Source organism: Cololabis saira, chromosome 24 (assembly GCF_033807715.1).
Source record: "Cololabis saira isolate AMF1-May2022 chromosome 24, fColSai1.1, whole genome shotgun sequence".
Taxonomy (NCBI): Eukaryota; Metazoa; Chordata; class Actinopteri; order Beloniformes; family Belonidae; genus Cololabis; species Cololabis saira.
Genome location: NC_084610.1, coordinates 4,832,618 through 4,845,691, shown reverse-complemented (window position 1 = coordinate 4,845,691; position 13,074 = coordinate 4,832,618). Strand labels below are relative to the sequence as shown.

General features: G+C 44.0%; 1 protein-coding gene across 1 annotated transcript in view; it reads left to right on the top strand.

Moving 5' to 3' along the window:
* The first annotated feature begins 2,725 nt into the window (after positions 1 to 2,725).
* LOC133425368 (nck-associated protein 5-like) overlaps positions 2,726 to 13,074 on the top strand; it is a 204,052-nt gene continuing 193,703 nt past the window's right edge. Inside the window, exon 1 of the mRNA XM_061716190.1 lies at positions 2,726 to 2,865. Coding sequence (XP_061572174.1) covers positions 2,747 to 2,865 — 119 coding nt within the window. The 5' untranslated portion in view covers positions 2,726 to 2,746. The remainder of the gene's footprint in view (positions 2,866 to 13,074) is intronic.

The window sequence follows — 13,074 nt, the reverse complement described above, 5'->3', positions numbered from 1 at the left end:
GTAAAACGGGTTTGGTACAGGTAAAAGGTCAACGTTATCTTTAGTTCATGTAGAATGTCTCTCCTGTTGAAGGCACATGCGCCCCAGGTCAAAATGCACGTTCAGAGACCACCGTATTTTTCCTTTTGCACTCAACAGTCTGAATTGTTGAGTTACTATTCTGACGTACTGTGGCTTTGGGCTCCCTTGGACCTTTGGAGGGCAGAAGATGAGGCATGATGCTAACTAGCGTTCTCCTACATTCATTCAGATTCAGTTTGTCCCTACATCCTCCTGTTTGTTTCTGTAACGGGTTAAGCGAAAGCTGAAGCAAGGCTACCAGGAGCTCAGATCAACCGTCGCCCTTGAGTGACTGACTGACTTGGAGTCCCAGGGGGTTTGTCAGAATCGGGTCTCAGCATCTGCTGAGCAAAGATGGTCGGTCCAAAGCGTTGCAGGTCAGGGCAAGCAGCTGCCGAGCGAGAGGCATCAGTTAGCCCTGGTGGGAATCTCCGGCTGTAGCCAAAGGTCGCCGATGCTCAGTCGAGCTTCGTCTCAGATCCTTCCATGCCAGTCCAGAGCCTGTTGGACATGATGTTGAGCAGGTCTTTCTTTTGCTCCCAAAAGAGCTCTAACTAGTCAGCGTCTGGACAAAGAACATATCTTGTGGCGTTTCTGGAGCTGCAATGTTAGCAGAGCAACCTTTGGCCTCTGTGGGTTGTGCAGCGGGGCCTCTGTGGATTGGGATTGCTTCCCACAGATGTCTTCAGGGTTAACCCAACAGCTATAAGTGAGTGTTTGTTGAATTCGGGTCCACATGGGCCACTGCCCTGCATGTTTGTTAGATGTCAGGTGTGTTACAGCTACAATAACATACATTTGAAAGCCAGGAAGCAGGTTTTTTCCGTGGTGAGCTGCATTGTAATAAGGTGAGAGGTGTTTACTCACATCACCAGTCAGTGGTCACGATGTTGTACTTGATGGCCGCAATTTATAATTAACAATGTTGAAACTGTGGCAACAGCTAATCGACATTTGGGACGTGGCGATCTCGGGTGCAGCGTCATTCTCTCTTCTGAGGTAAATTGTTAGCATAACTTTCCTTTTTTTGCATCAATGTGCATTCAAACCAAGAAGAGATGTGCAAATGTACCACTGGACTAACCAGTTTTAGGACCTAAAACCTGCCGTGACTGGTTTCCTGTGATCCCAAAAAGAATAAAGGTATGAACTTGGGACAAAACCTTTCTTTAACTGCAACATGAGAGCAAATGGGATGGAGTGAAAGGAGGGGGCAGGGAAGGGGGTGTTTGAAGCAGTGTTATTTGATAAGAACAGCACACATTAAATGCACCAAACCCCAGGAGTGAAGACATTTCCAGTATCTCCAAATTTGACAAGTCTAACTGTGCAAATGAAAGGTCATGTTTCTTTGATTTCAGACATGTCCTCATCACTATTGGATTAAAAGTAAATATCATAAGCCTTCAATCAAAGATTTCTATTAACAGAGGTTGACCAATCTCATCGTACTATTACCCCACCTCACATTTGATTCCAATCATCTTAATACAAAGCTGCTATTTATCCAATTAGCTCCTGACATTTACGTTTAATTGCCTGCTCGTGATGAAAAGCGGACCCGTGATTGTGAACCCGTTGGCTGCTCCAGCGGCTTCAAAAGTAGTTTTTTTTGCGGCGTCGTCAGCCTGCAAGGTCTGATTCCTCCTCCTGTGGGCGAACAATGTTGCAATGCAGTGACTTTACAGGGCAGGAATGCACCAGCAGCATGGAATTACGGAAGAAATGATTGCATTTGCGAACACAAGATGGGCTGAAGTGGTCATTTGTTCGTGGCGGTTATGGATGACAAATAGTGGGCGCCTGATCCTGCAGCTGAAGGGCTTTCCACCCAGGCAGCAGGCTTTGAGCTAATGCATTTAGCAAAAAAATTAAATGCAAACATGACAAATTGACTAAACGATGCATAAAGGATTAGGTCGACCCGGCTGATTGGGTTGTTCTTCTCAACCTTGGATGTGTGGCGGCAAGGAATGCAAGTACCTAAAAGAGTCCTGCGAAGAGTTAGCAGCCCCCAGCCGGCGTAGAGGAGTCTATTTGGCAGCGGAGCCGCAAGTCATTTGCCTCCATTTAAATGAGAAGGCAAGAAAGGAAAGGGGAGAGAAATGCAGGCTGAGCTGAGAGGCCGGGGACGCTGCCAAGCCAAGACACTTGAGGAATGCAGCAGCTCTCTGTGCAGTAATACAATTACAGTCACTGTTATCTGAGTCAGGATAACAGTTTTTCTAACATAGTCAGCAAGTCTCAGCGCCAGTATCAACAGATGACAGGTAGCACAAGAAGTAGTGATAGTAAAGCTCCACACAAAGCAGTATTTTTATTATTTTTCTTGCACACACATCGTGGCTGCAGGTCCGTCAGCGACGCCAGTGAGCGCCGTTGTCGTTTAAAGGGTCGTGAGAGCAGCAGCCATGTGGTGTGACTCCTCAGGCGCTGGCAGCAAGTTAATAAACACAGGCCTGTCAACAGCTGCCGGTGATGTAACGTGGAGCTTCTCCTCCCGCCCCACCACGCCTCCCTGCCTCCCCTCCTACACCCCCACCAACTCCCTCCCTTCTATTTACAAGTTTTACTGGGTGTTGCTGTGGACTTGCAGCACTGGCAGCGCAGACACTGGATGTGAGTTTGTGTGTGTTTGTGTGGCTTCCCTCCCCCCTGCAAGACCTTCAGGGGAATTTACGACAGCATGTTTTTAGCTACCTTCAAAGGAGAGTCCACATCAGCACGTTGTCTTCCTGACCAGGAGACCTCTGACAGGCTGGGAGCTGCAGACCAGTTGAGTGGAGAGGATCCGGCCGGGGTTGAGTAAGTCTGGATCACTGCTTGTTTGTCATATGACGTTATGGGAAGTTTTCTTTCATTCAGACTCAGAAAATTAGAGGAAAAAACCTTTTTTTTTTTTTAATGATAGAGCAAATATTAAAGACCTGCAGCATGTCACGTAGAACTCAAGTTGCACTCTTCAGTTTAAAGGATTTTCTCTGTCTTTTTACATTTTTTTTTATTTAATTCAAAATAAAACCCACTGGTGTGATTTCCATTTGGTTCAGGTTGTGTTGGGTTCGATTTACCGCCACGTTTGTGAGTGGTGTGAAACGTCCAGCGGGCAATAGTGGCCGGTCTGCTCACCTTCTACTGACTTTTGGTCTATTTAGTTGGAGGCAAGGACTGTAAATGTCAAACGTCTGATATTTATTACAAAAGTCATATGATTCAAGGTTAGTACAACCTCAAATCATAAACCGATACCAGGCTGGGGAGGCGCTGACACAGCTGGGAGCGCTGAGAATTTTGACACCATGCACTTGTTGCAAATTGGCAAAATGAGCCTACTGGATTGGCCCGGCTGACTCCAGCGCCAACCATCCAACTTCCGGGTTGAAGGTCATGCTGATATAAGATCTGTTGCAGTTCTTCAGCTGACCACTAGAGGCTGGCTGCAAAAGTTGGTTGATCTCCATTGACACCCATGTTAAAAATGTCCAACTTTACAGCAGAAATAAACATATTTACATATTTATTTTTATAAAAATCTTTAGTTTAAATGTATTTTTCCACATCCCTGACAACTCTGAAGAGGTGAACATGTTTTGTAGCACGTCAGGAGAACTATATAAACGTATAAAGCAATACATTCATTTGATTGCCAATGACTGGCCGTTATCACATCATGTGATATCGTGCCATCGTGCTTAGCGTCGCAATCAGCAGCCTGTACCAACCCAGCATCGGCTCAACGTGACTGATTTTCCCCGTAAATGTGCAGATATTTCAGCTGAAGGAGTTTTTATTCAGGGCTAACTTTGACATACGGTGACTGTTGCCGTTTGTCTCCCTGGCAACACGGCTGTGCGCCATACTAAGTAAAATGGCTCTTTTAGAAGATGTGACCTAATGGTTCATCCATAGTTAGTCTATGTGCTGACTTAGCTTACGCTAGCCAATGATGCTGGTGAATTATTTCCCATTCATTTTCATGAAATCTGAACAAACATCTCCCATTTAGTTTTGCTGAAATGATGAGGAGTAGCAGAGCACTGCTGGCCGCGTGTTGGGGTCGGACCTGTTGCTGTCAGGCACACGCCTACGTTACAAGCAGACTGTCTGTTTTGTCCTTGCAGACTTGGATTTGGGGGTCCTGACATGATCCGCTGTGACTCCTGACTCCTTTAGCCCATCCACGTCAGAGAATTAAGATTAGTTTAAGATTAAGAGCTGTGTTTAACCAACGCTCGGTTAGCACATACTGCATGATCTTAGCTAAGCTTTGTCCTCGGACCCTCCCAGGTCTGTTTAGTAAAATCAACAAGAAAACATTATTTTATTAACAGCTTGGACATCAATGCTGTGCTATTTGCTAAGCAGCCAAATGGTAACCCCTACCTGTTAGCCAGGTGTCACTCAAACACAAAACACACCCCTGATTATTAGGTGCGAAGGCCCTATTGTATCTGTAGGAATTTTTTCTTTCTTCTTTTTTTTTTTTCTGACGAAAGGAGGGCCTTTTTGCCCCCCTAAACGTGCCCCAAAAGTCACCAAATCTTGCACGCAAGCCAGGCCTGGAGATAAATTTGATATTTAATGCACCCCCTTGAAAACTTTGTGCCTCAAGCCCCACAATACGGTTTGACATACATGCACGAAAATCGGTACACACCTGTATCATGTCGCAACTTCAAGAAAAGTCTCTTGGCGCCATGGCCGAAACCGAACAGGAAGTCGTCCATTTTCAATTAATAGTGTAATTTTGGCGAAATTTATGCCATTCCTTCGGCAGTTAATACGGCCCGAACCGTAACGTGCACCCAGGTGTGTTATACATCAAAATGTGCGTCTCCATCCTGGGACGACGCGCATTACTTTTCTCAGTCAAAAGCATTACCGTGGCGACGCTAGACGCCAAAAAGCGCGCCCCTCCCTTCATCTGATTGGTCCATATGTGATAGTTCCTACTTTCTGCCATAACTTTTGAATGGTTTGATATAGAGAGTCGTGGGTGGTGTCATCCGCTAAATGTCCAGTCCTGAAGAATCTACATGCAAGTCATACAAGCTTCAACTGCAGAACGACTGAATGTGCACAAGGGTGCGAGGGCCCGTTCATCGCTGCTTGCAGCTTTAATTGATGTATTTGTTGCTTTTACCTGATGTGGTACAAAGATGTTTCTGCTCTTGTACGACGGGCTTCAGATTAAACCAAACGTCCTTGTTGTGGACGACCACTCGGTTTTAAAATCATCTAGTTTTAAAAATACACTTTTATGGCTTTTTTAATTAAATGTAGATTAAACTGCTGCGTGAAAACCCTCACAAGGTGAAATATGCGTGCTCATTATCTGAAGTTTTTTTAAACTTCTTATCTACAAAGTGTATACGTTTGTGCACAAAATCTTCAACTTTCAACTTTTGCTTTTCAAATCGGATCCTAAGCATCACAGAAGGATGCCGACATCAAAACAAGAAGTCACTTATCCCGGCGGCGGCGTCCCTATCACAACCGTTTCCTTATCACTGACCGATGAAGGGTGTCCTTCGTCCGTGGCTTTGGTTGCGAGTGCTGAAAACGCTGCGCTTGTGGTTGCTTTTCCTGCTTTCTCAAGTGACGTGTGCAACACAACGGAAAACATTCACATGCGCTGTTGTTTCTCAAGCTGTCAGCAGCCGGCTGATGAAATGCATGTGTGAGCTGCCCATCGCATGATACCCACGTACTGGGCTGAGAGAGGGGGGCGGGGTGGGATTGGGTTGGGGGGGGGCACAGTTGTGTATTTTGATAACGGCTGGAAAATTCCTCCGCCCTCTCTTGGCCCGCTGCATCACCCTTGGGCTTTCTGCATACATCTTTCTGTCTGTTTTGTACCTGCAGAGAGTTCAGCGGAGAGTCACGCTGCCGGCTGCAGCAAGCCGGGCTGCGTTTGCAGGTCCCACTACAGGAAGTTCAGTTCATTATCTATTTTTCTTTTTTTCCAGGATGTATATTAAAGCATCTGCTGGGATAAGCTCAGGGAATTGCAGGGGCTCCCCTCATGAACAGGATGACGACATTGTAGTCTTTGTTTTTTTTTCTCGATTCTTTCCACCAGACCTCCAACCTGTCCCTCGTTTTTAAACCCGCGTTAAATTCCCTGCTGACTAAACAATATTCAGAGCTGCTCAGATGAGTTCAGGCTGAAGCTTCATCACAGAAAGTGTCAGACATTTTTGTGTCAGCAGTCCCCCCCCCCCCATTTTCTTGACTGATGTTTTCTTTTTTGGTTTGATTGCTTATCACAAAGTCCGATAATTAGTTTTTCTTTGTCTCTTTGTGGACGCAGGACCATTCATGTTAGACGAGCTCTCTAGAACAAGTCGGCTAACTCAAATATCCACAGCCCCGCTAGCTCGTGTAGATTTTCTAAAAAGTAAATGAAATAGCCATGTGGAAAGCAAACGTCACACTTAGTGATGAGTGAGGATGTAAGATGATTTTAATTTAAAAGGAAAAAGGCAGTTCCAGGTCTTGCTTACAGATTAATATGTGAATGCTGCAAGAAAGTGGAGAAAAAGCTTTGCTTTAAGAAAATTAAGACTGTCTTGCTAGTTTTAGGAATTATTCTCCAAGACGATGTTACTTACCCCCACTAGCAAAGAGATATTGCTTAACATAAGACAATTTTGACTAGGTTGATGTAGTACAATGCAAAATCTTAACAAGAATAGTTGTCTGATTTCTAGTTAAAATGTCTCATTTTTAGTCAAAAAAATTTCCTTACACTTAAAACAAGACTCATCACTGGAGAAAAACAACAATTTTCACCTGTTTCAAGTAGATTTTCACTTAAAATAAGTAGAAAAATCTGCCAATGGAACAAGATTTTTTGCTTGTAAAGAGAAGATAAATCTTCTCCCAATGGCAGATTTTTCTACTTAGTGAACATTTACTTGAAACAGGTGAAAATTGTCAAATAACAAGTTATTTTTTTGGTAATGACTCTTGTTTTAAGTGTAATGAGATTTTTTGACTAAAAATTAGACATTTTAACTAGAAATAAGACAAATATTCCTGGTAAGATTTTGAATTTTTGCAGTGTATTGATGTAGCTTATTTCTAGAGGAACTGTTTGAGTAGCTTCGTTTGTTCTGTATTGGTTTAATAAGACACCAGTCTCCACCGCCGGTCACTTGGTTTTCTTAGTTCAGTACAATTGGATATTGACATATTTTGAAGCAATTTGCAGGTGTTAGCGCTTTATGGAATATTGACTTATTTCTTGAGGGGCTGTTTTTTTAGTCCACTGAGATAAACTTGCTTCTGAAGCGAGCCCCTAGGGGTCAGTTGAGGAACAGCAATTATTCCTTTTTCATCTTAAGTGGTTGGACTGAATTCACAAGTTAGAATGTGTGCACGTAACCCCGTTTGGATTTGGTATGAAAGAGAAGTGATTTATTGTCTTATCAGCTCTGGTATTCTCATTGTGTTACAAAGGACATTCAGTAATGTAAAGGCAGTTTGTTTTCTTTCATAATCAGTGACATTGAAAAATAAATTCATGAGCAAACATCAGCGTCTTTAGATGTAGAGTTGCACAAACAAAGCTTCCTTTTTTCTGCCTGTGCACAATGCTGAAAGTATTGCCAACACTGCGTAAGACGACTCCACAAACCTGCTTTCACTGCAGCAGTTGTGTTAAAGCTCTGTGACGGTATTTAATGCTGAAAGCAGGCTACTTCCTTGTGAGCGTGCAAACGGACAAATGGAGTCTTCATGGCAACAAAGTCTTGTTTTATTGTAACTCCATGTTCCCTGACAGTATACAAGACTCTATTAAACTCCTCGTGACATAAATGTTACTATGAGAATATAAATGTGAGGCTCTGTGCGTATGTATGTCACAGTACCAGTTGTTTGGAGTACACAAAAGTAGAGCGTGTCATTCATTCAGGTCAATACGCGGTGAATGTAAAGGAAAATGCTTTTGTAAGTCAAACTACACGTTTGTGGCGAATGAATAGCCGCTGAACGTGGGTCCGTATCGTACGCCTTTTTTTTATCGTAGGCCTTTTTAACGCTTTAAACGCTGAGAAATATCTTTTCTTTCTTTGCAAAATGTACAAGTCTTGCAGAGATTAACAAAAACCCAGTTTAATTCTTTTACTCGATAGCCAAATTCTATATCCACAGGTAAATTTTTCCTCAGATGGATAAAATGATCTATTTCTGAATGAAGTCAAAGGTTGTTTTTACTACCTTTTTATTCTTTTTTTGTTTCTTCAGTACAGAAGAGGAAAAAATAAACCTTCCTAACAATTTGACCGTGTTGTGTCCCATTTATATTTGAGCTGGACTTTGCATTCTGCCAAGTGGACATGTCTGGTATTACACGCACCGCCTGCACAGTTATAAAAACAAGAAACGTTCAGTACGCAGCAGGATGGCACGCCAGTGGTTGCCTGACCAGACTACAAGCTTTATGTTTTTATGTTTGAGTTTATGAACCCACACGTACAGGTTGCTTTTTTTTTCATATCCGTTAAAACAGTGTTTCCCAACCCTGGTCCTCGGGGCGACTGTCCTGCATGTTTTAGATGTTTCCCTGAAACAGATGACTGTCATTAACAGACATCTACAACGTGCGGGCCAGCCGGCCCTGAGGACCCGGCTTGGGGAACGCCGGCTGATGCAAACAGGAATGAGAAGAGGAAGTAGTTTCAGGAAGCAGTTGTTGCTGGTGTTGGTCTCTTATTTTCATTTTGATGCCAGTGGTTTGAGTTTGACGCAATGCTGTTCCTTTTATGTAAGTTTAGGAAAAAGTTAATGTTTGTTTTTTAATTTAAAATGGGCACAAAGGAACATCTGCTGTTTTCAGCTCAGCAGGTCCTCCTACAGGTCTGGAGGCGACACCATTAAGTTTTTCTCTCATCTGGTCTCAGATCCTTTTGTTTTCTGAAGTCGTCACTTTTATCAGGCCACTGTAGCGCTGTGAGCTCATTTAACTGTCACTGACGTGTGACCTAGTGCCATTAAGTGATAGGAGGTTGTTGAAAGAGGGTTTGACTGCTTTAGAAGACAACACTTCTTTTAAAGCTTTGAAATAAAGAAAATAAACACTTGTGCTGCTTTCAGAAACACATTTTAACGTTAAGCTATTTGGATGCCGAATCTGAAAAGTTGATTTGACTAATTTTATTGCCTGTTTTTATTCAATCAAGTCAGCTTCTCGAGACATAATGTCTTATTTCAAAGGCCAACTTGATAAGATAATGGACATAAAGCCTTTTTCCTTAATCAAAAGCACAAGTTCATATTTCCATGTTCTTTAAAGGGCTGCACATGACACAGAAGTGCATGATTTCAGCATCGATAAAGATGTGCGCATGCTGCGTCTGTCACTGATGGATATGACTAATCTGCATACGCTGATCCCCCAGTTCGTGAACTTGTTAAATTGACCCGGCAGCCGTGACAAACCTCACATTTTCACACTCTTAAGTGACCACAGTTGGTTTGTAATGACGGTTCAAGCGCTCGTACGTGATGGCGGCGACTATGAAGACACGCTGGGATGTATAAGCTTGACTTTACACTTCATAGATGGGTAAAACACGGCTCATTGTCTGCGGCCGGTGCCAGGCTGCAGCTGGTGGCGCCAGTGGAGCCGGGACAAGCTGGCCAGCAGGGGGACTCAAAACATCAGATCCGCGTAGACCATCTGTGCCGCAGGGATGCAGATGGACCCTCACACTAAAACCCCACATCACATACTTGCATGCTTCAATTTTCTCCGCGGTGAATGGAAAGCACTGGCAGCCCCCCCTCCCACTTCCCTCCGTGTCGCAGGCAAATTAAAAGCGAGACTCAAACGTATAATCTTCCCAGTCATTCATTCGTCCATTCATTCGTTCTCCCAGGACATGGCACTTTTGGATGAATCATTCAGTAGAAAAATAAAGAGGACGGTGTCCTGTACCGGCGGGGGGGCGGGTGCCCGGCGCTGACCTTGTTTCAGCCTCTTTCACTGAAGCCCCGGCGCATGGCATGGAGACAAAATGAATTGGATCCTGGGGCAAAGGGGATGCACCAATCAATGTCCAATCTCCCCTGCCATCCATTTTCAGGCCCAGGCACTTCCTGGCATGCTCTCCTTTTTTTTAGGGGGGGGCGGTATTGATCACAGAAACACTATTTAGCTAAGAGGCTTTTGTTTCCAAGAGCTCTGCGTTTTCAATAGACTGAGCGGTGACTGAAAGTCCTCAGCGTCCCCTCCTGCCTCCTTTTCAGCCACGTGCCCGTTGAAGTATTTGCTTTAAATGCATTTGCGGCGTTATTCCTAATGTAGTTTAATGTACAACTCGTGACTAAACCGACCCACAATGAGGGTCATTCAAAAGGTAGAGATCAGAGGGGATTCTTTCCCTGCCGTTCCCACTGTGGCCATGGCTCAATCGAATGTTTTGTTGCGTGCGAGGAGGACTAAAGTTCAAGGCACCCCCTGGATATCTTTATTTGGAGCAACGATAAGAATTTCTTGCTTGTGCCGACTTTCATGCGCGTGAGAATGCCCGACTGTACTGGGTACAAAGGGCAGTATTGTCGCAGAACAAGAAGTTAAAAGCCAAAGGGCGGAGCAACACTTTATTTTTCTTTTTTTAGACGAATTATGCTGCCTGCAGCTTTAGAAAAGAAAGTGCCTGTAAATGGTCAGTGATTGCAATTAATGCACAGCTGCTTGAATCATCCCTGCTCTACAAAGGAACAGTATCAAACCTGAGCCATGGCGATCCATATTCATGGACAATCTGGGCTTATTATCACCATTTATCCTGTGAGGCTTGCAGTCTGTTTTCAGAACAGTGATCTCAATGGCTTTAAGTGTTATCATTAAGCTGTTATCCCCCCTCACATTATCCCCGTTATAGTTGGGAGCTGTCTGGGGCTCCGTGACCTCAGCTGGGTCCTCCCTTGTTCCTGGAGCAGATGTTAAAAAAAGAGAGCCCCCCCCCCTTCTTCTACTTCTTCTTCTTCTTCATCCCTTCCCACCTCAAACACCCCCGTTCCACACACCATCCTGCCTCGCCTCCTGCCGTACACCCTGGCATCTAATTAGGCCGACAACACAAAGGCTCCCAGATGTCAGCGTCCTCCTGGCCTCTTTGATTATATCCTTTCCACCCCGCTGGCTTTCTCGATGGCTGGTCGGATGGCTGGGCTGGAGGCCGCGCGGCCCATAGGCGTCGACGCGTGTCACTTTGGTCAACGCTAGAGCGCTTTAACATATCGGTAATTGCTTTTTGTGTAAATCACATGGAATCTGGAGGGAAGAAGGGAGGGAGGGAGGACGGCCATGAATGGGTCTCCGTCGCAGGCCGACCCTGAGATGGCCATTCAAACCATTTTCTTCTTTCTTAAAAGCTTTGATATAATTGCAGCTAAATGCAGCAAAAGGTCACATCTTTACATGAATTCACTTTGATCCTGGGGCCATTATTGTAACCAGTTTCTGTCAGCCGAGTGCGTCTCTGCATGTTTAAAACGCCATTCGTCACGGGTAGCAGTCACCTAAGTGTTTCATTTCCTCTAAAACCCAGAAACATGATCTGTGAACAGTCAACAAGTTTGTCTCCTGAGCAAAACTGGCCAGTGTTTTTTTTTCTTCAAACACACAGCACACCTTCAGTAGCCACAGTTCTGCAGTCGGCACATTTTTTTTTTTTTTTTAAAGGAGACTAATCTACCCTGTTTTCAGAAGTTGAAACAATTTCCTGAGGCGTTAATGAAATGTCTGTGACACGCTTTGGCCAAAGCGCCGCAGGGATTCAGCACGACACCCACTTTCACCAGTCGTGTTTGATGGCAGCGGGATTTAAAGAAGTCAGTGTTGCAGCAAGATGTGTTGATGATGATGAAGAGGAGGAAGAAGCTGGACAATTTAACCATTATCTCTATGTCATGCCTTGAACTGTCTGGGGTTGTTAAAGGGTATTACAATAGGAATGCTGGTTCGTCATTGCATGATTAAATGATTTTATTAACGAGTAAACAAGAAGGCATTATGCCTAAAACATTTTTAAGAAGTTTATCTCTCAGGGCTTCCAGTGTTTTGCACCATATCGGCATGTATCTATTAATGGTTGTTAGTGAAAGACGGTCAGAAATGGTATTGTTAGACAGCAAAGTGGTTTTTGTTGTTGAATGATCAGTTTCAGCTTTTAGAAAGTGTTTTGTAGCTCTTAGTGTCCTCTGTCCTAACTGGAGATGATTGATACCTTTTGCACCATAAAGTAAAGTCAAACACTCTTTAAAAGTAAATTAACAGTGACTTAATTATTAATATGAAGTTGAACAGTAACGTTTGGGATGTGAAGATGGAGCCGTCGTTATAAATCAAAGGTCAATTGAAAACCAGATGATTTATCCGCAATGTTTGGCCCGATTAAAGCTTTATTACGGCCTAAACTATCAATCAGCTGATCCTGCAAGAAGCCGCCGTGACGTAGGAATTAAATCCCCAGCGCTGCTTTCTTGTGCGACCTTTAATCGTGTCGTAAGCCACAATCATGACACGGAGGCGCCGACAGCTTATCGTCGCACAGTTGATGCCTCAGTCATGAGAGCAATCCTTTTGATATTGTTATCTTTATTCGAGCCGTTGCTGATAAACGGGATTTTCAGTCTGGCCGAGAGGTTAAAAAACATTGAAATGCATGAATTAATCTAGCTTTCTTTTTGCTGAGTCGTGCACCGATATGATGGGTTTTCCTCAGTTAAAGGAAGGTGCTATGACATGACGAGCCTTGACCTGTAAACAGGCTTCTGGCAGCAAAAAGACAAAGTATCATTTGGTTTTAAATGTCAGAGGAAGAAGTCTTATGTTTTATCATCATCTAGCTTTATCTCAAAGGCCCTGACATCTGGCCTTCAAGGTGTTTACTTAATCTTCATCACTTCCCATCGATGAACCCGGCTCGTGGAACTTGGCTCCCCAAAGGAAAAAGGCGTCCTAGCTTCTCTGTGCTGGATCTGTGCAATTAGGGTCAA